We start from the raw sequence: 27,029 nt of genomic DNA on the forward strand, positions 1-27,029 counted from the left end.
TGCGTTTAAATTTTTCTAAAATACTTGGTTTTCTCAGGATTCGAAAAAAATCATATTACAATTCAAATGACAGTAAACTCTCGTGACGTAATCTCATCCTTAATGTTCATTGGTTAGTCGATTTAGGCAACCGTAGTAATGTCTAAGAACCGTGGAAACGATTATTTACTTAAATTTGACAAATTCTAACTCCACTCGACCAGCCCACGACCACACAACTCAAAACACAAGAAAGTAAGTACGGTTGCGTGAAGTATGGCGCGAAGCCGTGGAAATTATAGGACTAGCTCGGTCTGTACATCCCTGTCTCCTGCTGCATCGTGCATCCTGCCACAGTACAAAGCAGAAATTTATAGGACTAGCTCGGTCTGTAGATCCTTGTCTCCTGCTTTGTACTGTGCATCCTGCTAGCTGTTTGAGCAAAGCAAAGCAGTTACGCGCAGGCTTTAATCGACCAGCTGTTTTGTAGTTTTGTTCCTGTCTGTCTGTAGGTCTGTCATAATAATTTTAGAAAACATTACGATCATTTATTAATTTGTGAAGTTTCGAAATATAATTAATAAAATATTAAATCCGCAGCGTTTAAAATTTAGTACACACAAATATCTATTGTTCTTCCTTGAATATTCTCAAATTTATTTTACAAATTAGTCTGGAGTTGACAGCTTATCGTTTTCAAGGAGTTTTGTTGGAATGGCGTCTCGATAAGTAAAGTTGAATAAAATAGTGTGTACGTTGTGTAGTGAGAATAAATCTGACTTAAAAACGGGACATTAGTGCTTTGTGAACAGACATGGCAAACAAAGCAACTAGTAGTGCTCTAAGGGCTTTAAATGTTGAGTACAAAAGTTTGTTAGAAGAACCAGTTGAAGGCTTTTGTGTAAAACTTGTTAATGAAGATAATCTTTTCGAATGGGAAGTTGCTATTTTTGGTCCCCCTGACACCCTGTACATGGGTGGTTGTTTCAAGGTAAGTTATTGTTTGCTAATGAGCCCAAATTAGACTCTTAACTCATTAAGGATAATCACAAGGTATACAAACAAAGAACTTACTTTAGAAAGTGTTTCATGATAGATCTATTGATATTAAAATGTATTCAAGAACTATTTTTGGAATATTCACAATAAATATCTGATAAGCTTTCCAAAATCATCACTAAATATTATCTAGTAATCTGACATCTTCTTAGTTTTTTTGTTTATACTTTGAATGAACATATCTTTGCAGCCTCATCACAAATAATTAACCATTCATTTATCTCATCTTTAGGCAGCGAAAATAAAATAGTTGATACAGCCATAACTTCATTTGTTACCGTACCCTGCTCTTCTGTCATGGAAGCATTTTCATCTTCAGTTCATTCAGGCCATAATTTATTTCACGCTCTTGTCAGTATTACTTCACTTATGTACGGACCCTGACAGTTAACAGAGGTGACGGTTAATGGAGAGGCAGATAATCGAGGTTCCACTGTACCTACTACTTTTTATAATAAATGCTCGTGCAAATTTTCAATACAATTGGTACAGTACTTTTTATTTTAGAAATTCCCAAAAACGTATATGAATTTCATACTTTTACACTAAGCCCCTTAACATACATAATTTTTTATTCCCTTTTGCTATTCTGGCATCGAGCTCCCATTTTCATGGAATACTATACCCAGGTATTCAAAATTGTCTACCCTTTTAACTATGGCTTTAACCACTTGCAGACCTCACACTAAAGTTTTCTTTTTTTTTTCTTTTGTCTTGTCCCTCCCATGATCGTATATTTGGTTTTTTTCTTCATTTAGCTAAAATCCGAATTTCTGTACTTCTTCAATAATTTTCTTCACAATTCTTTCGCAGTTCTTACTAATTAGATCATCAGCAAATGCCAAGCCTTGTGCTCATTTTTCATGATTGTTGCTTCTCCCTTTATGCTGCATTTTCTGATTACAGCTTCTAACACCAAGTTAACCTATTGACTGCTAGCAACACAACTGTCACGTTTTTCATATGATTCATCTTATGGGTCTAATATTTCGCTGGCATATGGAGAATAACCTCTTATTGTGGGTGCCAGTCAAAAGGTTAAATAATGTGATGGATAAAGGATCAAACTGTCACAAGCTTTTGCAACTGAAAATTGATCTGAAATGTGACCCTGCCAAGAAATTTCCCAGGTAGAGTTATTTAGTGTCATTTTTACTAGCCTGATCAATTTTTTGATATACCCAAATGTTCTATTGCTTGATACATTTTGGTTCTATCGACTCTATCATATGCTTGTCTAAAATCCACAAATTAAAAAATTGCAGAGGAACTTTACCTCCATAACAAGTTGTCTATATCTCCTTTAAGAGTAAACAGTAGCGATCAACAGGTAGCAACAAAATATAACTTCGGGAGATAGTATCATAAACTTTGGTAACAGTGGTAATCTTTGACATTATCTAAGATTAATATTTTGACAATATCATAGTCGCGCTAAATGGAAGTAATAGAAAACGATTTTATTATTAATAAATAGATATTTATAAAAATAAACCAAAATGGGTGAGAATTGTATGTTAAGATAGGTATTTAGAAAGGTATTTGCATGAAATATCTAATAATAAAATAATAATAAATAATCATTTTTTGTTGTGAAGCGAAACAAATTTCGATTTTCACATAATTTTGGCACAGTTTTTAATGGACTTTTTCTTGGAAGGTTTCACTTTATTTTTCGTTTGATTTTTACTTTTTTCATTTTGTTTAACTATTGATAATATTTTTAGAATAAAAAATCCTCCTAAAACTTTATATACTCGCATTAAAATTCGAAATATTTTTACGTAAAATATACTTACCTACCTACATATAACTAAAACTCACAATTAACAACAATATATTCTTTCAAAGAGGCCAACAACTTATACAACAACAAATATAATAATAATTTAACTATCAATAAACACTAGTTTCCTATGAAACAACAATGACGAATTCTTAAATTAACACACTACTACACTGAACAGATATCAATAAAGATGACAGAACAGATTAGAGAAAATCTGACGCAGGTTTGTCAAAATGACAGTGATAATTTCTCTATGTTGCCTAATTAGTTATTTAGTTATTCGCAGTGTGCAAGTACTTGGAATGGAATTGAGAAACGATCGTGCGCGAATAGGGGAGAAATATTGCAACTTTCTTAAATAATTCATATTGTCAATTGTTATCGTCAGCAATGATTCCAGTGGCGTATCAACCGAGCAGGTAACATGAACAACTTTTCAACAGGCTTTTATTTCCAACCAAATTATGAACAAAATGGAAGAAGACTAACCTCAAAGTTGACCACATGTGTTTGTTATGCTTGTGATTTAATTTCCCGAATTTAACTAAAATAAGTGATTAAAAATAACTATTTTCATACTAAAAAGTGAAGATTGATAAAGTTCTTTGGATCAAAGTTGTTAGTTTGACATATATTATCATTGGGACTTCATTTTTTTGAATCAAAATTTTTGAGGTTATTCTATGAAAATGAAATCTTGTAATAAATGTGCAAAACCAATCAATGACGAGCAAATGGAGAAAGCTCCTAGATGTGATAGCTGCCGTGCGGTTTTCCACTTGGAGGAGAAATGCTCAGGACTTTGTGCAAGTGAGCAAAGAGCCATTGTTGTTCAAAAACGGATAATTTTGTTCTTCTGCGAAGACTGTGTGCTTTCCTTCAAAAAAATACCTGTTTTAACTAACAAGTTCATTCAACTAGAGGAGCAAATCAAGTCCTTAAAGGAGGAGCTAGACGCAATTAAGCAACAGCAGTGTGTTGGTGGTACAACTAATGTGGAAACATTATTGCATGAGGTTGAGGATCGTGCTGAACGTGCTAATAATTTGATGGTGTATGGCATCCCTGAATCACCAAGTAATAATATTCAAGAAAGAATAAATGCTGATAACAGTGCACTTACTCCTATCTTCAACAATATTGGTCTTGTTCAGAACGATGTGGTGAAGATATTACGTGTGGGGCAGACATCTGATGGCAAAAACAGGCCAATAAAAGTTATAACCAAAAACCGCCATATAGTCAAAAACGCAATTAATAAGCGCAATCGCATTGAGGATGGCATAAAAATAGGCTATGATAGAACGAAACTTCAACAGGAACAGTTTAAAACTGTTTTGGCAGAGTTGCGTGCTCGTGAACAGAAGGGAGAATCTGACTTAACTATTAAATTTATAAATGGACTTCCGACAGTTGCTAAAAAACCTTCAAAAAACCAACCGCAATAAACACCATGTCTATATATTATCAGAATCTTGGAGGAATACGTACACGTCTAGATGAACTTCGAACCTCCATCTCTCAATGCAACTACGATGTCATCATTCTAGTAGAAACTTGGCTAAATCAAGATTATTCGGATAATGAATTGTTAAACTCTGGCTACCACGTTTTCAGATTGGATCGTAACTTAAGAACTAGTACTAAGCAGCGTGGAGGAGGAGTTTTAATTTTGTTACGAAACCATTTTAAAGCTAAACAAATCAAATCTGACATTGATAATGTTGAGCATCTGTTTGTTCAAGTGGATTGTGAAAGTGCATCAGTTGTCTTGGGTGGAGTATACATTCCTCCGAACTCATCAGAAGATATCTACCTTGGTCATTGCTCAGCAGTTGAAACTATTAGAAACAATAGGCCAGACATACCAGTATATTTATTTGGCGACTACAATTTACCACTGGCTTCTTGGGCTCACTCAAATGAAGAGGGCTTGCTCGTTGACTGCCCACAAAACTATCCAGCAAAGCTGATATGTGAATGCTTCTCTTACCTAAACCTGAGGCAATCAAATATCATACCAAATCAACGTGGAGTATTTTTGGATCTCATTTTCCACAGTATTGAAGATTTTCAGAAACTGTCAGTCTATGAAGCAGTTGACACTTTGCTTCCCAATAATTTTCATCATGTGGCAATTACTTGTGATCTTAGTTTTAGTGGTAATGTTAAACAATTAGATTATAATACTACATATTTTGACTATCGTAATGCAAATTTTGTGGGTCTAAATAATTATTTTTCTTGTGTTGACTGGAATATTGTTTTTGATGATGCAAATATTAATATCTCAGTAAATAATTTCTATGAAGTAGTCTCTGAGGCAACATCACTTTTTGTTCCGAGAAAAATATATAAACCTTCAAAATTTCCTCGTTGGTTTTCTCCAGAATTAAAAAAACTTGTTATTTCAAAAAAAACTGCTCATACTAGATTCAAACACACTCAGTCAGCTGCTGATTATACCTTATTTTCAGATCTTAGAACACAATGCAAAACATTAACAAATCAATGCTATAGATCTTATATCTCCAACATTGAGGAATCTATTCACTCAGATTCAAAACAATTTTGGAATCATGTTAACTCATTGAATAAAAGCCATGGAATTCCAAGTGTTATGCATTTTAATGACTTGTCAGCAGAATCAAGTGAGGAAATAGCAAACTTGTTTGCGAGCCATTTCTCCAGTGTCTATCGCTCAGACAAAGTTAATTTAAGTAACTACGATTTTAAATTAAAAAATTCAGTCGACATTCCGTTTATTCAATTTTCACTTTCTGAAGTCTTTGAGTCTATGAATGGTCTCAAGGATAAACTTAGTTATGGCCCTGATAACATTCCAACATATTTTTTAAAAAGATGTGTGTACAGTTTATCTAAACCTTTACATGTATTATTTAATTTATCTTTGAGACTACATACCTTCCCTAGTAAGTGGCGTGACAGTTATATAACTCCGGTATTTAAAAACGGTGACAGAGACAATATAAAAAATTATAGGCCTGTTGTTATGTTATCTGCCATCCCCAAACTTTTTGAATTAATTTTAAACAAATATCTTACTTGGCACTGTAGAAATCTCTTGATTAATGAGCAACATGGATTTAGGCAGGGCAAATCTACGTCTACGAATCTTGTCTTATATCATGATTACATTGTCAGGGCTTTCGAAGATGGGTACCAAGTGGACTCTATTTATACTGATTTCTCGAAGGCCTTTGACACAGTGATCCATTCTTTACTCATCTTTAAATTAAGATGTATTGGTTTTCCTGAATGGTTTCTTTCATGGTTGAGTAGTTATCTTGATGAAAGAGTTCAGTTTGTTTTTATAAAGGGTTCACTTTCTATTCCTATCTTGGTCAGTTCAGGGGTCCCACAAGGCTCACATGTGGGTCCTCTTCTATTTAACTTGTTTATTAATGATATTTCTGAGGTAATAAAAGTTTGTCAGTTTTTGCTATTTGCTGATGACCTTAAGCTATATTTCAAAGTTTCAAATCTGTCTGATTGTCTAAGGATCCAGGAAGACTTGACTTCTCTATACAATTGGTCTCTTTCCAATTGTCTCCAGTTAAATAAAGATAAGTGTTTTGTTATATCCTTTAGCAAATCTAAAAATAATGTTGTGTTTGACTATCACATTAATACAAGCGTTCTATCAAGAGTGACTGAAATAAAAGATTTAGGGGTGTTATTTGACAGTTCCTTGTCATTTATCCCACACATTAACAATTTGTCAAATAAAGCATACCGTAATCTAGGTTTTATCACAAGAAACTCTCGAGATCTTTCTGTACCTACATATAGAATTTTATATCTTACTTTCGTCCGTAGCATCCTGTCTTATGCTTCTATAGTATGGTCACCATACTATTTTAACCATATTTACACCCTTGAAAAAATTCAAAATAAGTTTCTCCGGATTTGTGCTTATAGATTAAATTTAAAGAACATGTCTTCGGTGGAATTAAGGTCAAGGCTAAATATCAGTTCCTTAGAAGACTATAGAACTAAATGTGATTTAATTTTTCTCTATAAACTACTTGATCATACCACTGACTGTTCTGATTTATTAAGTCTTATCAACTTTAGATGTAGCACTAGAATTCTTAGAGATATGCCCGTATTTTCTATAAAACACTATCACACCAACTATGGCAAATTCTCTCCAATTAACAGGATTCAGACACTGGGAAATGACTTTAGTCAATCTTATGATCTGGTGGATACAAGATTTGTAAGATTTAAGCACTGCCTGACTGAGTATGTAAGGAATCGAAGATAAGTGACCTTTGAATTGGAGTCTTCATTTCATTTGATTTTAATTGTCAGAGATTTTCATTTTAATAATATTTTCAGGAAGTTAATTTACTTAAATTATAATCATTTGTGTTAAAATACAAATTTTAACCAGCGTCCAAAATAATAATTTCAGACGCTCCCTCGTAAAATAACCCCTAAGTGAACCGCAGACTCTAGCGGCGTATATAAGTATTATTTTTTCTGGCGCGAAGCGTTCCTCCCTTCCCGAAAAGACTTAACCACGTTGCATCGATCACTTTCTTCTTCAATCTCGAGGAGTGAATAACTAAAAACACTTCTCATTAACGGGTCCGCGTCATCCACGTGAAAAATTTACCGCCAAAAAAATTCTACCGGCTTTACTGAGCCAAAAGTGCGTAAAATAGTGCGCGTATCTATGTGTTTATAAAACAGTTTTTCGCAAACCGTATGTAGGTTACCTCAAACAGCTACACAAGGATACCTATCTGGCCAGATAAGAAAAAACAACCAGAAGCAACCACAGCGCAGGGTGAGTTTGTTTATTTCTACCAATAACTATCTTTGAACGCCTATAAACTAAATCGAGATCAACGAATCTTTTTAGTGTAAAAAAAAAGGGTGCGCGCGTCTAAACTAATATTATATATTTTGAGCCAGCTCCTGGAAATACTTTTCCGAGAATAATTTAATTAATCTCTCGAAATATTTATGTAGTATTTTTCTTCATAGGTATCTAGTGGTCCTTCGTTACTAGCCGGATAATTAGCCATTTCTAATTTGCGTAAAAAAGAAAAAATTCTTGTATTCATTTGCAAAATCTCGCCGCGCGCCATCTTATAACGGTATTTTCGTTTTCGATTCTTTCCCTACGACTTGACGGAATATTCCATCGGTCACGTGGTACTACGAAGAAACCACCTACGTCACAACACGTACAAATCACTTTGCTCTAACAACGCTAAAGAATTTTCCACTGACATACGGGGATGCGTTTGATAATTTTTACACATTTTTACAAAAAAGACTTTAATATATCTTTAAATAATTTTTTTTTTTTATTAAACATTTATTATCGATTACCAATTAAAATAAATTATCACAATGGAACAGGGACAAATTAACAAATTAACGAGGTCCAAAACTGCCAGTAAATTAGATTTAACTAGATTATGTAGTAGTGTAGAAACTGACTTAGCTTCTCTAACTAAATATATGATTAAGGAAATACTTTGTCAACTCAGAGATGCTTTTCGTACCTATAATGACGCAACTAATCTTCTCGCTGCAGAGCTAGCTACTACTGAAGACGTAGATCCGATAGTAAAAAAATATTATAAATGCATTTCTTTACTTGAGGAAAAACTCGAAAGCCTCCTAACTCCACCTACAAGTTCTACAACATCTGAAATATCTAGTGTCCCAAATCCCAATGTCCCGTCTCCTTCTACTCAAATTACTCAAAATGCCACCACCAAACAGAGAACTGTCAAGCTCCCGGAACTTCGTATCAATAATTTTTCCGGAAAATTAAGTGAGTTTCAATTCTTCTACCAAACCTTTCTCAGCATCATTGATCAAGATGAAACCCTCACTAACATCGAAAAATTTATTTACTTAAGAAATCTACTCAGGGACGATGCTTACCGCTTAATAGAAAATATTCCATTGATTGAGACTAATTATACCATCGCCTTAGATACCCTGAAAGCTCGATATACTAATGATCGCATTCTTATTAGAGATCTAATTTCAGGCATTGTTGAAGCTAAACCCTTGAACAATCATGCCAATTCCTCCCAGTTAAGAGAATTTCATATTTCTGTTTCAAATAGCTACAAGGCTTTGCTTAATCTCAATAAGACATCCGATGAATTATTAAATTTAATCCTAATTCACATTACTTCACAGAAGCTTGACCAAGCCACATAGCGTTCAATGGAATTTGCCCCTGATGCTGACAAGGTCATAGAGTTTTCAAAGTTTCTAGCAAATATAAATATCAGAGCCAACCATTTGGAAAATCTGCAATCTTCTTCTTCGTCCAAGTCCCAAAATAATTACAAATCACAAACTTCCAAGGAAGTAAGACATTCATATCACACCACTAATAACCAACACGACAACCAACAAACGAACTCCTTCAATAATTCTAAGTCTAGACTATGCCCCTACTGTAAAGGTAACCATTCCATCTACATCTGTAGGGATTTCAAAGAACTCACACCACGAGCCAAGAGCATGTTCGTCAAACAACATGATCTCTGTTATAACTGCCTTGGTTCAAGTCATTCCGTTCCAAAATGTCTAAGTAAGACAACTTGTTCCCACTGCGGTGGCAAGCACCATAGCTATTTACATTTTGATATGAGAAAAAATTCTTCTTCTCCCCAACGTGATCCAATAAATCCAAACACGTACAATGAACTAACTAATTCAAATAATAGACCTTCTTCTTCACAAAATCAGGATAGAGACAACACGCACCCATCCCAATCTTCTATGTCACACGTGTTGTCAGCTAATACGGTCAACACACCTGTTGTCCTTCTAAGTACCATACAGGTATACCTCCTTGCCCCCAGTGGGAAAAGAATTTATGTAAAGGCGCTTCTCGATCAAGCAAGTCAAGTTACATTTGTTACACAAAATCTTATTAATCAGCTAAGCACTCCCACCTTTAACAAGCAGTTACAGATCACCGGAGTAAATCAAACTGTCTCGGTTTCCAAATCAACCGCTAATCTGACTATCTATTCTTCCACAAATGATTCAAGGTTGGACATTTCTTGTTCCATTCTACCTAAAATTACAAACTGTCTGCCACAATTGCCAATTATGGCCAACAAACTAAAAATTCCACAAGAAATGGAACTAGCTGACTCTCAATTCCATATCACTTCAGACATTGATATTTTACTCGGTGCTGATTACTATGGAGATATTATACTCGGTCAAATTATTCGTTTAGGTACTGGTCTACCAATTCTGCAGAACACTACATTCGGTTTTATCATCTCTGGCCGCATTCCTGAAAATTGTATAAAAAGCAAGCATGGTACCTCTCAATATGTAAATAATTTGGTTACATGTACGACACTGTCTTCTACTCCAGAATCGCCTGAATCTCAAACCGCTGATGAAAATCTCTCTCAGATTGTTCAAAAATTCTGGGAATCCGAAGAAGTCAACCCTCCCATTTCTGAATCTGTTGAAAATCATCCATCTGAATTACTTTTTCTGAATACTGTTAAGATTTTGCCTTCAGGTCGATATCAAGTTAATCTAAACTTAAAACACTCTGTTGATGACCTACACATGGGAAATTCCTTTATCACAGCTAAAAAACGATTCTTTCATTTGGAGAAAAAATTGCATTCAGACCCTGTCCTGTTGCAAAGCTATTCTAAAATTATTCAAGATTACCATTCTCAAGGTTTAGTCTCAGACGTTCCTCTTCAAGTAAGAAATTTTGACGGAAAATTCAATTATTTTCTGCCTCACTTTCCTATAATAAAAACAAGCTCCACCACTCCCGTGAGAATTGTCTTTGATCCCAACAACAAGTCCACATCAGGTATTTGTTTAAATCAGGTTCTAGATAAAGGCTTCACGGTGCAACCAGAACTTTTTGATATCTTAATCACTTTTCGCCACTACACGTATATACTAGCAGCTGACATTAAGCATATGTTTCTGCAAATTTCCATAAATGAACAAGAAACTTTCCTTCTCAACTTTCTATGGAGGGATAAACAGGATGACAAACTTCAGTGTTTTCGTTTCAACCGATTACCCTTTGGTTTATCCTCGTCCCCTTTCTTAGCCACTCGTGTATTAAAACACATTGCTGATACTCATGCAATTTCACATCCATCTGCGGCAAAAACCTTGCTCAACTCTACCTATATGGACGATGTACTATCTGGTGGTAACAATTTAGAAGAAATTGAGACTCTCCACTTTCAGTTAAGTTCCTTGTTGAGTAAGCACGGCTTTCAGCTCCATAAATTAAGCTCGAACCATCCAGAATTTCTTAAAAAACATAAGTTGATTCCAACTCCAGAAATTAAGTTAAGCCTGGCTGGTTCCTCAGACAAGATATTAGGTATTATTTGGTCACCTGATCAGGATACTTTTTCATTCAAGCCTCCTGTATGCGAGGTAACATCGCCAATTACTAAGAGAAAAATTCTTAGTTATGTCTCTCGTTTATTCGACCCTTTAGGGCTTCTTTCACCAACTCTTGTATATTCAAAACTTCTGTTGCAAAGGATTTGGTCATTGTCACTAGATTGGGACACCCCCATTACCAATGATAAAATTCTTTCTGATTGGCAATCTCTTCTAACGAAATTCCAATCCATAAATCTAACAAAATTTCCTAGATGCTTAGTCCTAGATAAAAAGGTTATCTTAACTCAGCTTATTACCTTCTGTGATGCTTCTCAGGACATCTACGCTGCCTGCGTGTATCTCCGAGTCACTTATGACGACTCTACCGTCTCGGTGAGACTTGTCACATCCAAGACAAAAATCGCTCCCCTAAAAAACAAACTAACTATCCCAAGATTAGAGCTGTCCGCCATTCTATTAGGAATCCAGTTAACTCACCGCTCACAAGGTATCTTACAGAAAGATTTAAAAATTTCTGAAACTCATCTCTTCTCGGACAGTACAATAGCCCTGACCTGGGTAACTACATCTAAGTTTCTCTACAATCAGTTTGTACAGTCTCGAGTCATAAAGATACGTTCCCTCAGTGAATCTTATCAATTTCACCACGTTGAGTCGAAACAAAATCCAGCGGATCTGCCCTCCAGAGCAAAATCTATTTGTTCTAATGCTGAACTTACTGATCTGTGGCTTCATGGTCCGAAATTTCTAATTAAACCGGAAATCGATTACTCACTATTTCAGATTAAAAAATGGAATGGGGAATTACCTGAATTAAGAAAAAATCAAGTTTCCTTAAATGTCACTGTTACTGCTCAGTCAAATGACACCTTGGATGATTTATTTAATCGTTGTTCATCTTTCACAAAAATTCAAAGATCCCTAGCCTATGTTCTTAGATTTGTTTCCAATCTTAAAGCAAAATCAAATCACACTGCTATAGATACTGATGTACTTTCCGTGGAGGAAATTGAATTTTCTACTTGCCTTGTTCTCAAGTATATTCAATCCATTTCTTTCACTAAGGAGATTCATGAATTGTCCAAACGGCTGTCTGTCTCCAATAAAGCCATCAGAGCCCTGAATCCCTTTATCGATGAAAATGATAAACTGTTACGAGTAGGTGGCAGGTTACGTTTCGCTTCCATAAGCTATTCACAAAAGCATCCAATTCTCCTTCCTTCTAAGAATCGTATTATTGCTCTGATGATTGAACAGCAACACAAAAAGCTGTGCCACGCAGGCGCACAAACCACTTTATCTCATATACGATTGAAATACTGGCCCCTTGATGGTCTTCGACAAACCAAGAAAGTCATTCATAATTGCATCAATTGTTTTAGATTCATGACTCCTAATTATTTTCAACAAATGGCAGATGTTCATCCAGATCGTGTCTTATCTAGCCGACCTTTCGAAAGAGTCTCCATTGACTATGGTGGATTTTTTCTTGTCAAAGCCTCGCCTTTAAAAAATGCTAAACTCTATAAAGTATATATCGCTTTTTTCATTTGTATGACCACCAAATGTGTTCATTTAGAACTGGTCACTGGACTGTCTGCTGATGCATTTCTTCTTACCCTCAAGAGGTTTATCGCTAGAAGGTCAACTCCCAGCATCATTTGGTCAGACAACGCGACCAACTTCTACGGTGGTCGTAATCAATTAAAACAACTTCATGAATTTTTTCTAAATCAGGATAATACTCGTCAAATTCAAGACTTCTGTACCCAGAATTTTATTAAATTTAAGTTTGGCGTTCCTCGTAATCCCTCTCAATTCGGACTACATGAAGTTGGCATCAAGAGTGCTAAGTACCATTTATATAGGTTGATTGGGAATTCCCACTTTACTTTTGAGATATTCTATACAATTCTCTGTCAAGTTGAAGCTATCCTTAATTCTAGACCTATTACCAAACTCTCTAATGACGTCAATGACCTAACAGCTTTGACCCCAGGTCATTTCTTAGTAGGACAGAGCTTGACTGCACCTCCTGAGCCTACACTTTCTGATATACCTCAAAACCGTCTCACTATTTATCAACAAGTGAGCCGGATCCAACAGAATTTTTGGCAACGGTGGAAAGTGGATTACTTGAATCTTCTCCAACACCGACCAAAATGGACGGTACCTACCAATCCTGTACAAGTAGGTGATATTGTCTTATTAAAAGACGACAATACACCTCCTCTACTTTGGCCATTGGCAAAAGTGACCGAGGTACTCCCTGGTAGGGACAATCTCATTCGCACAGTCAGGGTTCATTCCGCCAACGGCGACTACTTGCGAGCTATTAGAAAGATTGCAGTATTACCATGCAATTACTAGTTCAGTAATTTTTATTTAATTTTTTGTCTTTCTAGGTTAGTCGTTTAGGTAAACTCATTAATTTTTATTGATTTTCAATCCTTTATGCGTTAGATACTAATTATAATAAATATGTTACTTAGCTAAAAAAAAAAATCACTAGTTGTTACGAGGGTATCTCAGAATGTTTCAATTTTTATATTTCACTTTCTATATTATTAACACTACTACATAACCAGAGGCGTACTCGCTCATGGAGCCCCCCGGCAATATGTTAAAATACAAATTTTAACCAGCGTCCAAAATAATAATTTCAGACGCTCCCTCGTAAAATAACCCCTAAGTGAACCGCAGACTCTAGCGGCGTATATAAGTATTATTTTTTCTGGCGCGAAGCGTTCCTCCCTTCCCGAAAAGACTTAACCACGTTGCATCGATCACTTTCTTCTTCAATCTCGAGGAGTGAATAACTAAAAACACTTCTCATTAACGGGTCCGCGTCATCCACGTGAAAAATTTACCGCCAAAAAAATTCTACCGGCTTTACTGAGCCAAAAGTGCGTAAAATAGTGCGCGTATCTATGTGTTTATAAAACAGTTTTTCGCAAACCGTATGTAGGTTACCTCAAACAGCTACACAAGGATACCTATCTGGCCAGATAAGAAAAAACAACCAGAAGCAACCACAGCGCAGGGTGAGTTTGTTTATTTCTACCAATAACTATCTTTGAACGCCTATAAACTAAATCGAGATCAACGAATCTTTTTAGTGTAAAAAAAAAGGGTGCGCGCGTCTAAACTAATATTATATATTTTGAGCCAGCTCCTGGAAATACTTTTCCGAGAATAATTTAATTAATCTCTCGAAATATTTATGTAGTATTTTTCTTCAATTTGTTTAACAATATTTATTAATTATTTAATACTTAGTTTAGTATTTGTGTTATGGTTAGGATACCTTATTTTTGTTATTTGTAAAAATGGGGACATCCCGTAATAAATAAATAAAAAAAAAAAAAAAAAAAAAAAAAATGTAAAAACCATGGCTCCAATGATCCAAAATCCTATACAAATTCCCACTTGTTCCCAACAACCTAATGATTCACTACAAATAAACCAAACAAATGAACAAACAGCCAGTATTGAAGAACAGCAATGGAATGAGGTTACCGGAAAAAGATTAAGAAGCAGTCCAGAAATGCCTAGAAGTAACAAAAGACAAACAAAACTTGGTGAGTACCAGCGGCGGCTCGTGGGTCAATCTTCAGGGGGGTCATTTTGGTTTGAAAACTTCAAACTGTTGATTTTTTAAAGTATTTAAAAGATCTTTTAGCATTTATATTTTAGATAAAAAATACAGACTTAGATAAAACTCAATACTATTTACCCTAGTTTTCCGAAAATTAAATTTGTCTTTTTTTAGAGTAAATCTTTTAAAAAATATAGGAAAAATGGTATGAACAGGTTATTGACTGATATATAGATAGGAATATTTATAGTATAATAAATTGTAAATTTATTAAAACGAAACTTACTTTAAATATTTTTATATTTTAAGTCAATTCTTCTATCCTTTAGTTCTGCAAAATAGTCTATGACCTTCTCATTGAAATTTGGAATGCTCTTGACAAGCGTTTTCTCGATGCTCAGCATAGACAAGGCACTAAGTCTAGGTTGTCCCATCGTATTACGCAGGAATGTTTTTACTCTTTTTAAAGTAGAAAAACATCTCTCACTTTCCACGGTTGTCATAGGGAGTGTGCACAAAATATTTAATAACTTCACTGCTTCAGAAAATGTTTCAGACAAATTCATGTTAATAAAAAGCTGAAGTATGGCTACTGCACCAGCACTATTGCGAAAATCCTCACGACAATATAAGACTTCAAGTTCCGATTTTAGTTTGGAAATATTCACTGTGGGATAATTAGCCGTCACCATTTTTAAAATATTTTGCGGAAAGTTGGTAGTGTATGCTTCAAATTTCTCTATGTAGAATAACTGTGAAATCATGAGATGATCATTGAAACTAAACCTGTGATTTATTTCAGATATAATAATATCACAAATTTCAAGTGCAGTTCGTCGCTTTGGATCCTCTGCAGTAGTTTTTCTTTTTTTTGCTGTTGATGTGCTTGGTACTTCTGATTCCAAAATAGTATTTCTAATTATTTGGATATTGTTGTTAAAAGACAGGATACAATTTTTGACAGATATAACATCAATGTCTCGCATTTGCAATTGTTTAAACAATATATCAACATGGGGCATTATTTTATGGAAAAAATTTAACCAAAATAAAAAATGCTCATCTTCCAAATGTCTTTTTAAACCAGTTGCTTGATTTATATTGTTACCATCTTGCTCCTCATCAATAATTTCCTCTAAGCAAGATTTTAAATCATCTTTATAAGTGTATACAATTTCAACACATTTTGTATTGAAAGCCCATCGAGTAGGCGCAGCTTTAGGTAGCCTTACTTTAACCACTCTATCCAGAACCATCGTACGTTTTGGAGATCGGCCGAAAAAGGACGAAAATCCGTGTAAATTTGCAAAAAATATTTTTATCGGTTTGTGTTGACTCGCCGCTTTTTGGAGGATAAGATTAAATTGATGGGCATAGCAGTGAATGAAGTGTGCATTTGGGTATATTTCTTTAATTTTTGTTTGTACTCCTCCCAGTTTACCGCTCATGACTGATGCACCATCGTAACTTTGGGCAATCAATTTTTCAGGTGCTTCATTAATTTTTAATAATTGAAGTTCTTCCAATATTACATTAGTTAAATGTTGTGCTGTAGTACCTAGGGGGTTAACAAATTTCCAAAATCTTTCATGTACAATACCAGTTAATACATATCGCAATATGATAATCATCTGCGTTTTATTGGAGCTGTCTGTGGTCTCATCTACTTGAATGGCCACAAAATTTGTCTGGCCAATCTCCTTCATGATATGAGTATGCACAATGGCTAACATTGATTCTAAAATATCGTTCTGAATTGTTTTCGATGTTCCTTTAAATACTGTACTTTTTTCAATGTGTTCTTTAAACATTAAATCCAGTTCAGAAACAAAATCGATAAGGCCCAGAAAAATTCCACGATTATTGGAGCTGTCACTTTCGTCATGACCGCGCAATGCAATTTCGAAAACTCCACAAAATTTTACACAGTCGATTAGTTTGTTTAAAATATACCTATTTTTAGATACCAATTCATTAAAGTCATGCACAGATTTACGATATACACTATCAAGTTGCTGTCTTATGTTAACACGTCCTAAACTTGCGTAACTCATTGATGAATTTATATGAGTAGTTGAAGAGGCATGTTTTGTAATTTTCACTTTTAAATGCTTAATGTCAGTTACTCCATTTTTCGCCCATACAGCGTCATTCGAAAACAGTAAACACGGATAGCAAAAAAATGCATTTCTCACACTGCAGCCACAAATCCAATCACACAAATTGTACATTGATTCTTTAAAATATCTTTGAATGTCCTTACCCCTATCCTTTGTTGTTTGTTTTAAATTCATGTTTGGTTTTGGTCGACCACTTTCTTTTTTCTCAAGCCGCCGTTCATAATTTAGTGTTCCAGCAGATTTTAAGGCAATTATTTCGTCAACAACACTCATCTTGTTTTTGTTACAATCACAAAAAAATCCAACAAAACAAAATAAATTACGCAAATACGCCGCGATCGATATAGACCTGCCGTGAAGTGCGGTCAGCAGACGGTAACTAACTAAACGTGAGGCCGTCGACTCTACTAGAGGTATACGACGGAAAGGTCACTCCCACTCTCGCCCACGAAATTGCTATCTGCCGTCTCTTTTCTATTTTACATGCATTTGTCCATAAGCCATAAGAACTGTATATAGACAATTTAAAATACGGCCCAGCCACGGGCTTGTGTATAGCGCGAGGCGCGACGTTATTATATCTATTATATTTGTTTTGCCAATGCAGACTGCTGAGAGAGAATTTTATATTTCAGAGTGAAGTTTTAGATAAAAGATATTTTTAATAAAATTGGTATTTTTATGAGATTATTTTAGGGGGGTCATTGACCAATTGACCCTAAGGAGGAGCCGCGCTTGGTGAGTACTGGTTAAGTAAACCTATAACAACACAAAATCAATTTGAAGCACTAAGTTCAATAGATAAAAGTGACAATTTGGAAGACACAGTTAAAAATACAGATGCAAAACCAAAACCACCTCCAATATTTGTATCAGGCGTGCAGATCTGCAAGCCTCTTATCGATCTATTGCAACAAGTAGCAGAAAATGATTTTATCACTAAAGCTATCAACAGCGAACAAATAAAAATTCAACCAAAATCAGACAAAGCATACACCGCCATAATAAATGCTCTAAAAACAAAAAAACACGGACTTCCACACTTATAAACCTAAAAGTGAAAGACACTACCGAGTGGTTCTTAAAGGCATGCACCCCACGACAAATTTAGAAAAGATAAAAGAAGATCTTAAAACCAAAAACCATAATGTTATAAATATATGGAATATAATACACAACCAAACTAAAAAATCGCTGCCTATGTTCTACATTGATCTAGAAACAAAAGATAATAACAAGGACATCTATAACATTAAACAAGTAATGCATTCCATAGTAGAATTCGAAGCACCGCATGTCAAGAGAATAATTCCGCAATGTAGTAGATGTCAAAAATACAACCACACAAAAAACTTCTGCAATAAACAACCGTGCTGTGTCAAATGCGCAGAACCTCATTACACTAAAGAATGTCCAAGGAAAACCAGAGACAGCAATGTTAAATGTGCTAACTGTGATGAAAATCACCCCGCAAATTATAGAGGGTGTGAAGTTCACAAACAATTACAAAAACTTAAATTCCCTAACTTGAGACGACACAACGCGAGGACAAACCAAGATAGAACTACAACAGTCAACTATGTGCAACCTGGAATAACATACGCACAAGCAACGCAAGCAGTTAACCAGCAAGCCTCCAACCAAACTACTACACAACATATACCAAATCAAACTAATAACCACACAGATATGTCAGAACTGAAAGACATGTTAAAAAAACTGACGGAACAAATGAGCACTATGCTCAACCTCCTGACCATGATTCTCAACCAGAAATGACTCAGTTACTAAAGCTAGTATTATGGAACGCCAATGGCTTAAGTCAACATGTAGAAGAATTAAAACTATTTATTAACACACAAAAAATTGACATAATGCTGATTACAGAAACTCATTTTACATCCAAAAACCACATCAATATTCCACGATTTACAACTTATCATACGCAACATCCCAACGAAAAAGCACATGGAGGCACTGCAATAATAGTTAGTAATAAACTAAAGCACTACGAAATACAAAAACATGAATGCGACTATCTACAGGCCACCAGCATTGTTGTGGAAGATCAACTAGGCCCACTAACAGTATCAGCTATATACTGTCCGCCAAAGCACAATAACAAAACGGAACAGTTTGAAAATTTCTTTAAAACATTAGGAAATAGATTTATAGCAGGAGGAGATTTTAATTCTAAGCATACTACCTGGGGATCCAGAATTATTACCACAAAAGGCAGAGAACTTCTTAAAGCTATAAATGCGACCAATGCAAATTACCTCACCACAAGGGAACCAACTTACTGGCCTACCGACAATGCAAAAATACCTGATCTACTTGACTTTTATATTGTTAAAGGAATTAATGTTAAATTGGCAAAAGTAGAATCTTGTTACGATCTACCCTCTGACCACTCTAGCGTAATCGCGACATGGTATGCACAAATAACAAACAGTACTAAACAACCATCACTATACAGTAACAAAACAGACTGGAGCATTTTCAAGACTAAACTAGATGAACTAATTGACATAAACATCCCATTGAAAACAGAAAGTGACATCTACGCAGCAGTAGAAAATCTTCAGAAATCTATACAAGAAGCTGCTTGGTATGCTACCCCTGACTGCTACCAAACAGAATTGAAAGAGAATTGCCCAACTGTAATAAAGGAAATGATTGCTAGAAAGAGAAAAATAAAGGAAGAGTGGCGAAGAAAAAGAACACATGAGAACAAGGCGAAATTAAATAAAATCACCAAGGAAATTAAACTACAATTGCATAATATCAAAAATAACAAAATACAAGAATATCTTACAGGTTTATCAGCAAACGCAGATAGTGAATATACCCTTTGGAAGGCCACGAGAAAAATCAAACACCCGAAACAACAAATACCACCAATACGAAACCAAGAGGGAAACTGGTGTAGAAATAATAAGGAAAAAGCCGAAGCATTTGCAAATCACCTCACTAATGTATTCCAGCCACATCCCATGGAAGATGGTGACACAGAGGAAGAAATAAATGACTTCCTGGAATCGCCCTACCAGATGGATTTACCTATACAAAAAATCACCACTAAAGAAGTTAGAAATATGATCCAGCATGAAATCAGTCCAAAAAAAGCTCCAGGGTATGACCTGATCAACGGGAAAGTACTGCAGCAATTGACATGCAAAGGTCTGAAAATGATAACGCAAGTATTTAATGCAATATTTAGGCTAGGTTACTACCCAGAACAATGGAAAGTTGCTCAAATTATTCTCATACCTAAGCCAGGGAAAAATAAAACTCAGGTGACTTCATACAGACCAATAAGCCTGCTACCTGTTCTATCAAAAATTTTGGAAAAACTTCTCCTTAAACAATTATCCCCAGTTATAGAAGAAAGGAAACTAATTCCCCAACACCAATTTGGGTTCAGAACACAACACGGAACGATAGAACAGGTACATAGACTGGTAAAACACATCAGAAGTGATCTAGAAAATAAAAGGTATTGTTCTGCTGCATTCCTGGACATTGGTCAGGCCTTCGACAAGGTATGGCATGCTGGTATGCTCTTTAAACTAAAGAAAAACCTTCCTCATCCTTTTTATCAAATCCTAAAAAGCTATATTTCCAACCGACATTTCCTAGTCAAGCAGGATAATGAATACACAAGCCTAAGACCAATAAAAGCCGGAGTACCACAAGGAAGTGTCTTGGGACCGATATTGTACTTGCTCTACACTGCTGACCTACCCACAAGTAACAAAACAATGTGTGCAACTTTTGCTGATGACACTGCTGTACTAGCCTCTCACCATGATCCAAATACAGCATCCAGAACCCTTCAGAAAGACCTTAATAATATACAAATATGGCTTAAAAAATGGAAGATAAAGGCGAATGAGAGTAAATCCATCCATGTAACCTTCACCATGAGAAGACAAACATGTCCATCTGTAACACTAAATGAAACTCAACTCCCACAAACCGATACTGTCAAGTACCTAGGAATCCATCTTGATAGGAGATTAACTTGGCAAAAACACATTTTTACAAAAAGAAAACAACTAGGAATAAAATTTCGAGAAATGTACTGGATCATCGGTCGTAAATCTCAACTATCACTTGAAAACAAACTGCTGATATATAAAACTATATTAAAACCAGTGTGGACCTATGGTATCCAACTTTGGGGGACAGCCAGTCAAACTAACCTAGAAATATTGCAGAGATTCCAGAACAAAGTCCTTAGAACAATGCTGAATGCCCCTTGGTACGTGCCAAACTATGTGATAGAGCAAGACCTCAATGTGCCATCCATAAAAACAGTAATAACGGAATATTACAAAAAATATTCCAAGAGAATAGAATCTCATCCAAATGAGTTAGCCAGCAACTTTACTGATGACCACAATGATGTACGACGCCTGAAGAGATTCAAAGTAGTGGATCTAGCAAGAAGATTCGAATAATCTGTGATAACTAAACTTATTTTAATTTGTTTTAATTTAATTTATGTAAAGAGGGTGATCACTGGATCTCCCTCTACAGGTCAAAATTTTCAAATTTTGTCAAATAATTTACCTATTGTTCTCAGTTGAGGACAGATTATAAATATTACAACATTAAATAAAAAAAAAAAAAAAAAATATTGTCAATTGAAATTTATTTATTTTTTTTTATTTATTTATCCACGGGAAAACCCCATTAACAGTAAAAATACAATAAATACAATAAAAAAATGAGCTACAATCATTCATTAAAATATAAAAAGTAAAAATAAGAAAAGCAAAGGCTTGAAAAATCACCAGGCAAGATATTAAAAACATAACAGTTAGAAAAATAAAATATAAAATGTACACATGTAACTGAAACAAATCAATAAAATTATACAAAACACAAATACAATAATAAAATACAACAACATTGCAAGATGAAACCTAATTATCACATGGCAAGAGATCTCCTCAGTTGGCTCAGGCTTATATTAAACAGATCCATATCAAAACCGTTAAGGAACATCTATCTAAAGGCATATTACTACCGTAGGATGTTCTGTGAAAGGCCGTGTTAAAGGTAACATTGTAGCGTAAACCTGGATATGGAACATTAAATCTTATACTATCCAACAAACTGGGACAATCAATAAGTCAAATTGTCAAATTGACGTACATTTCATACCTACTGTCATTGAAGAAGAAAAATTATATGTTGCTCCACAATATTGATATGATATGCAATTATTATATAAAGGTAAATTTAATTAATTGTATTTGGCTTGCAGTACTGCATTTTAATAACTAATTTAATTTACTACATACAATTGTTTACGTTTTCATAACATAACCTGAATCTTATTTTTTCTTCTTATTATTTTTTTGGACTATGGCCTTGACAATTATTCACTAACCAGGACCACCGAACAACCCCAAGGTGCACTTCAATAAATTTCATTGTTTAGCTGTCAGACAGATTCTGTGACCTTGCGCCATTTTATTGGTCCAAGTGGTCAGATCCGGCTTTGCTTAAATAGATGTTGCAGCACCGGTCTTGATTTTTCAAATAAGTGTAGCAAATAAAATGTATTTATTTTAAACATATAATTTTAATTAAAAAAATATATTTTTAATTGTGCTCTCTGATACCAGTACAAGTTTTCAATGCATCGTGTGTCTTTTTGGCAGCTTTAAATCATTAAGATAATATGCTGGATATGATATAGTTTATATGTTGTTTCATTAAATCTAAAACAGTTAAATGGAAAAATTGCAATACCAATACATTATTAAATACATTTTTGTGTATTTTTAAAACTATAAAATAAATCTAAAAAACGACCTAAAAACTACGTTTTTGATATCACGTATTTAAAATGTGATAAAAATGACATCAATTATGGTGGAACAAATTCACATGACTTTCGACGTCGAAAAAACGTGATAAACTGACGTGGTTTGATGACAATTATGGCGTCTTTTCAACGTTTTGTAAACGTTATTTTGTTGCCTAGGAATGCTTACTTAATTCTTGAACAGCCGCTATAGGTAAATAGAGGGGTGGTCACTAAGGTTGACAGAACAGAAACACAGTACTTGAGTTTAAAACTGTTATTTTCGCACTTTTAAAAATCGTTAAAAATCTACAGCAAATAAATAAATTAATTATGAATTGATAATTAAAAACGATCTAATAGTTTATATCGTAACGTATCAGAGGAGTATGTAGAGGTGTATTTCCTACTATAAATACGTTATACAAAGTGAACTATAATTTAGCGTATAGTTAGAATATGTTCTTTACCTGAATGTCATAACATCAAAATAGGTATAGTTTTCAAAATATATAAATAAGTGGCCTCATATCAAAGACGGACATGTATAAAAAAAATAAAAATTTAGTTAGTAGTGGTTTCTCATAGAATTGCTCCTGTTCTTTTCAACGGTGATCATAGTTCCTTCAAATACGGATGCAAATACGTTATTTTTAGCTTCAAAGTTGAATGTTTGTTTCAAAAATGGACTCCTGTTATGAAGGTTTATTTCAAAAACAGTCATCTCCCCAACAGCCCAATGAGAATGCTGTATTGTGATCACATGACTGCGAAATCAACAAATCAACTAAAACTATAGGAAGTGAGATTTACATTGTATAAAAAACCCATTTATCTCAATGTTTCTCCAATGACAGATGTCCGCCTTTGATATGAGGCCACTCAAATATGTTATACATAGCTCGATAATTTTCAATATTATTTTTATTACCAGACTTGAAAATTGGTGTTAAATAACTAGTTTTACAAAAATCAGGAAAGATGCAAGTATGTACTCAATGAGGAATTAAATAAGTAGTGGATAGTGGATGGGCGTCGAAACGTTAATAAAATATTTTTTTGGTAAAATTGTGGCTTATTTCCCATTGAAAATAGTTGATTAGGTAAAGTTTCATAGTTAACACCAAATTTTCAAGTACCTACCCATTTAAGTACATACACATTTATAAAAACATTGTGAATTTAAAAATGCTTACCTTGATTCGTCTTTTGGAAAACGGAAAAAACTATAGCTGCAATTTGATACCGTGTTTTTACAGTTGATCGCTGCACAGATTGAATTCGAACTGCCTTTCTTTTTGTCCATATCCATAATTATTATTGCACAATGCACAAAAACAAAATCACCGAACACAACAACACAAAATCAAAGTAACCCCGAAACAAGCGTGATCTGACAACAACAATCACAAATTGATCGTGTCAGCAGCGGACCTGTGGACCGAAAAAATGGCCGCCGGCCGTGCGCAAACCAGATGCGCGAACTCTTCCCGCCGAGTCGACTGTGCCTTCGGGTTGTTCGGTGCCAGGACTAATATAATTGGCCAATATAATTTAAAGTGCGAATAAAGTTGCAGAGCGTAGAAATAGGTGTCACTTTGCCGAACTTGCACGGTCCCAATAATATGTTCGATTTCTTGTTAGAAATAAAAAATTTTAGTAGTTCCAAGATTACACAAAATCTAGGCATGGGATAAAAAAGTTTATTTGAAGAAAGTTTATTTTTTTTTTCTTAATGGCGGTACAGGCTCATTTTTTCAATATTTTATTTAGTTATAGAGTAATTTCCACGTACTAACATATTTCTGAAATTGAGCTCTGTACCGCCATTCTTTATTATATTACGAATATGTGTGCCAAATATCTCAACAAAATATTCAAAATTAGAGCCGCAATCTTGGAACGCGTTTGTTGCTACCTGTTGATCGCTACTGTAGCCTCTTAAGGAGAATATTTGGTTTATAATCTGTCCTTTCTAAAGCTGAAATAATCCTCATGTGGGACTCTTTCCTTATGGCTATTTAGTCTATTTCTCAATATTCTTGCCAATATTTTGTATTATTTTTGTATACAGTAAGCTTATTCAAGCATTTTCTTGAGAGATTTGAATCAAGAGGGGCAGTCATTATGTGAGAGATTTGAATCAAGATGGAATTATGTAAATACAATTTTTTTACTTGCTAAAAACATTTACTTACTACATTGTGTGTAGCTCCTGCCTCTTGCAATACAAACAGTCAGGATGAAAGTTTTTAACTGTACATTTATTTGTTTATTTATTTATTTATTTATTTATTTGTTTATTAGTTTATTTGTGTATTTATTTATTTGTTTAACTAGACCAGTGGTCGGCAAACTTTTTAGCCAAGGAGCCAAATATGAACACTAACAATTTAAAAAAACATTGGGAGCCAAATCTGCTTGTTCAGCAAACTTTTATTACACTAAATAAAACTAAAGGGTCTAGTCAGATAAGATAGTGAAAAATGCTCCAAGCGATATTCCAAAAATAAAAAAACGACATGTTCTACATCAAAAAGTATTCGACCAAAAAAAATTATAAACCCCTAGCTCCATCCACAATCCCAAAAAATTAAAACGCGTTTTTTCGTTTTTTTGCGATTTTTCGATTCTAATCATCGTAGAAATTTCTATTTTCTTTCGTTTTGTAAGGTTTTATTTCCTACAACACTGTATTTTCTACAAAAATTTTGGTGCAAAATCCATTTTTTTAAATGTTCATATGTAGAACCGAATTGGGAAAGAACAGCAAACGTGAGCTTTTTCAGCTGATCATAAGAATCAGGAATACTATTCCAAGCATTGAAAATGATCATGCCTTCCTTCTCCAGGTCATTCAAAGCAGACCACTTGTGTTATGAACATTTTTCTCTTCTCCAATATTTCCAATTCAACACAAAGACGTTCGAATTTAGAGCGCCATTCCTGCTTGTACTTAAATACAGAAATTATATTTCAAAGTTATTAATGCCAATTTTAAAAAGAGAAAATTTCAACTCGGTTATAGTAGCATTAAGAGGATTTTCGACAAATGCTAAAGTTTGTAACTTTGATAAAAGCTAATTTATCAGAATAAGATAGGTAATGTTTTTTTTACCAAGTTTTTTTTCAATGAAAATACTATTGCGCTTTCCATGGATATTTGTGCCAGAGCCGCATCTAAGGAGCCAAAGAGCCACATGTGGCTTCGGAGTCCGGAGCCGCACTTTACCGACCACTGAACTAGACTAAAAAGTAGAAAGTGTAATTTCTGTTTTATTTTGTAAAATTTGCAAATAAATATGTTTATTTATCATTTGTAATATACACTGGGGTGCAAAATTAACCGGACACCTTAAAAATGGGTCATTTTTGATGTCTCGAATTTCCTAAACCTGTTGTCCGATTTAAGTGATTTTTTTTATAATATAGCCTTATTCTTTAACAATATCGCTGTACTAGTATTTTTGCTAAACAGTTAAATTTTCATTGTATACCGGGTGTACCAATCACAACAACAATTGTGTTTCGCGCCCCTTCTGTGTCACATAGAATCATAATTAATGAAGACGACCAATATCCTCTGAGACTGTTGGGAGAAAGGCTTGTTGTTAGTCCGACTGCGAACTATTTAGGAGTTCTGTTCACCAGGACTCTTAACTGGAACGCAGATCTAAAGGCAACTTTAGATAGGGTAAGGAACAGGGCCAGACTTCTCAACTCTCTCTCTGGACGAATTGGCAAGACACACAAGAAGACTCTCATTCACACTTACAAGACCTTTATTCGACCCGTCATGGAGTACAAATCTTGCCTCTACTCTCTTTGCGCTAGATCAAAACAAGAGTGGTTGTTGAGCGCTGAACGTAGAATCTTGCGTAGATGTAACTATGAGCACTGGCGATATCCCTCAAACGAAATCCATAACATCTCGAACATCCCCAAAATCACCGAGAGAATAAACTCTCTGAACAGGAACTTCACAATCAAAGTAATTAACGGCCCCCCCTCCGACACACAAGAATCTCTCAAATGTTCCTGTTCATCTTCCGGCCACGTACTCCACCGAAAGCCCAAACGCAAAAAGATTCATTTACCGTCCGCTCTAATGCAAACATGCATTGACGAACTCCCGGTGGAGTACGAAAACATCCTCGAGGCTACCCCGTTAGCCTTCCGTACCCACCTTTAACATCTCCTCTTCCCTACCCCGAACAGGGAGAAGTTGGTTTTTTG

The 27,029-nt window shown here is 34.8% G+C and overlaps 1 protein-coding gene across 1 annotated transcript in view; it reads left to right on the plus strand.

Moving 5' to 3' along the window:
• Positions 1-420: 420 nt before the first annotated feature.
• The window catches only part of LOC126880384 (ubiquitin-conjugating enzyme E2 R2), a 118,609-nt gene continuing 92,000 nt past the window's right edge, over positions 421-27,029 (plus strand). The window contains exon 1 of the mRNA XM_050644211.1: positions 421-970. Within this exon, the coding sequence (XP_050500168.1) occupies positions 794-970 (177 nt within the window). The 5' untranslated portion in view covers positions 421-793. The remainder of the gene's footprint in view (positions 971-27,029) is intronic.

Source organism: Diabrotica virgifera, chromosome 2 (assembly GCF_917563875.1).
Source record: "Diabrotica virgifera virgifera chromosome 2, PGI_DIABVI_V3a".
Lineage (NCBI taxonomy): Eukaryota > Metazoa > Arthropoda > Insecta > Coleoptera > Chrysomelidae > Diabrotica > Diabrotica virgifera.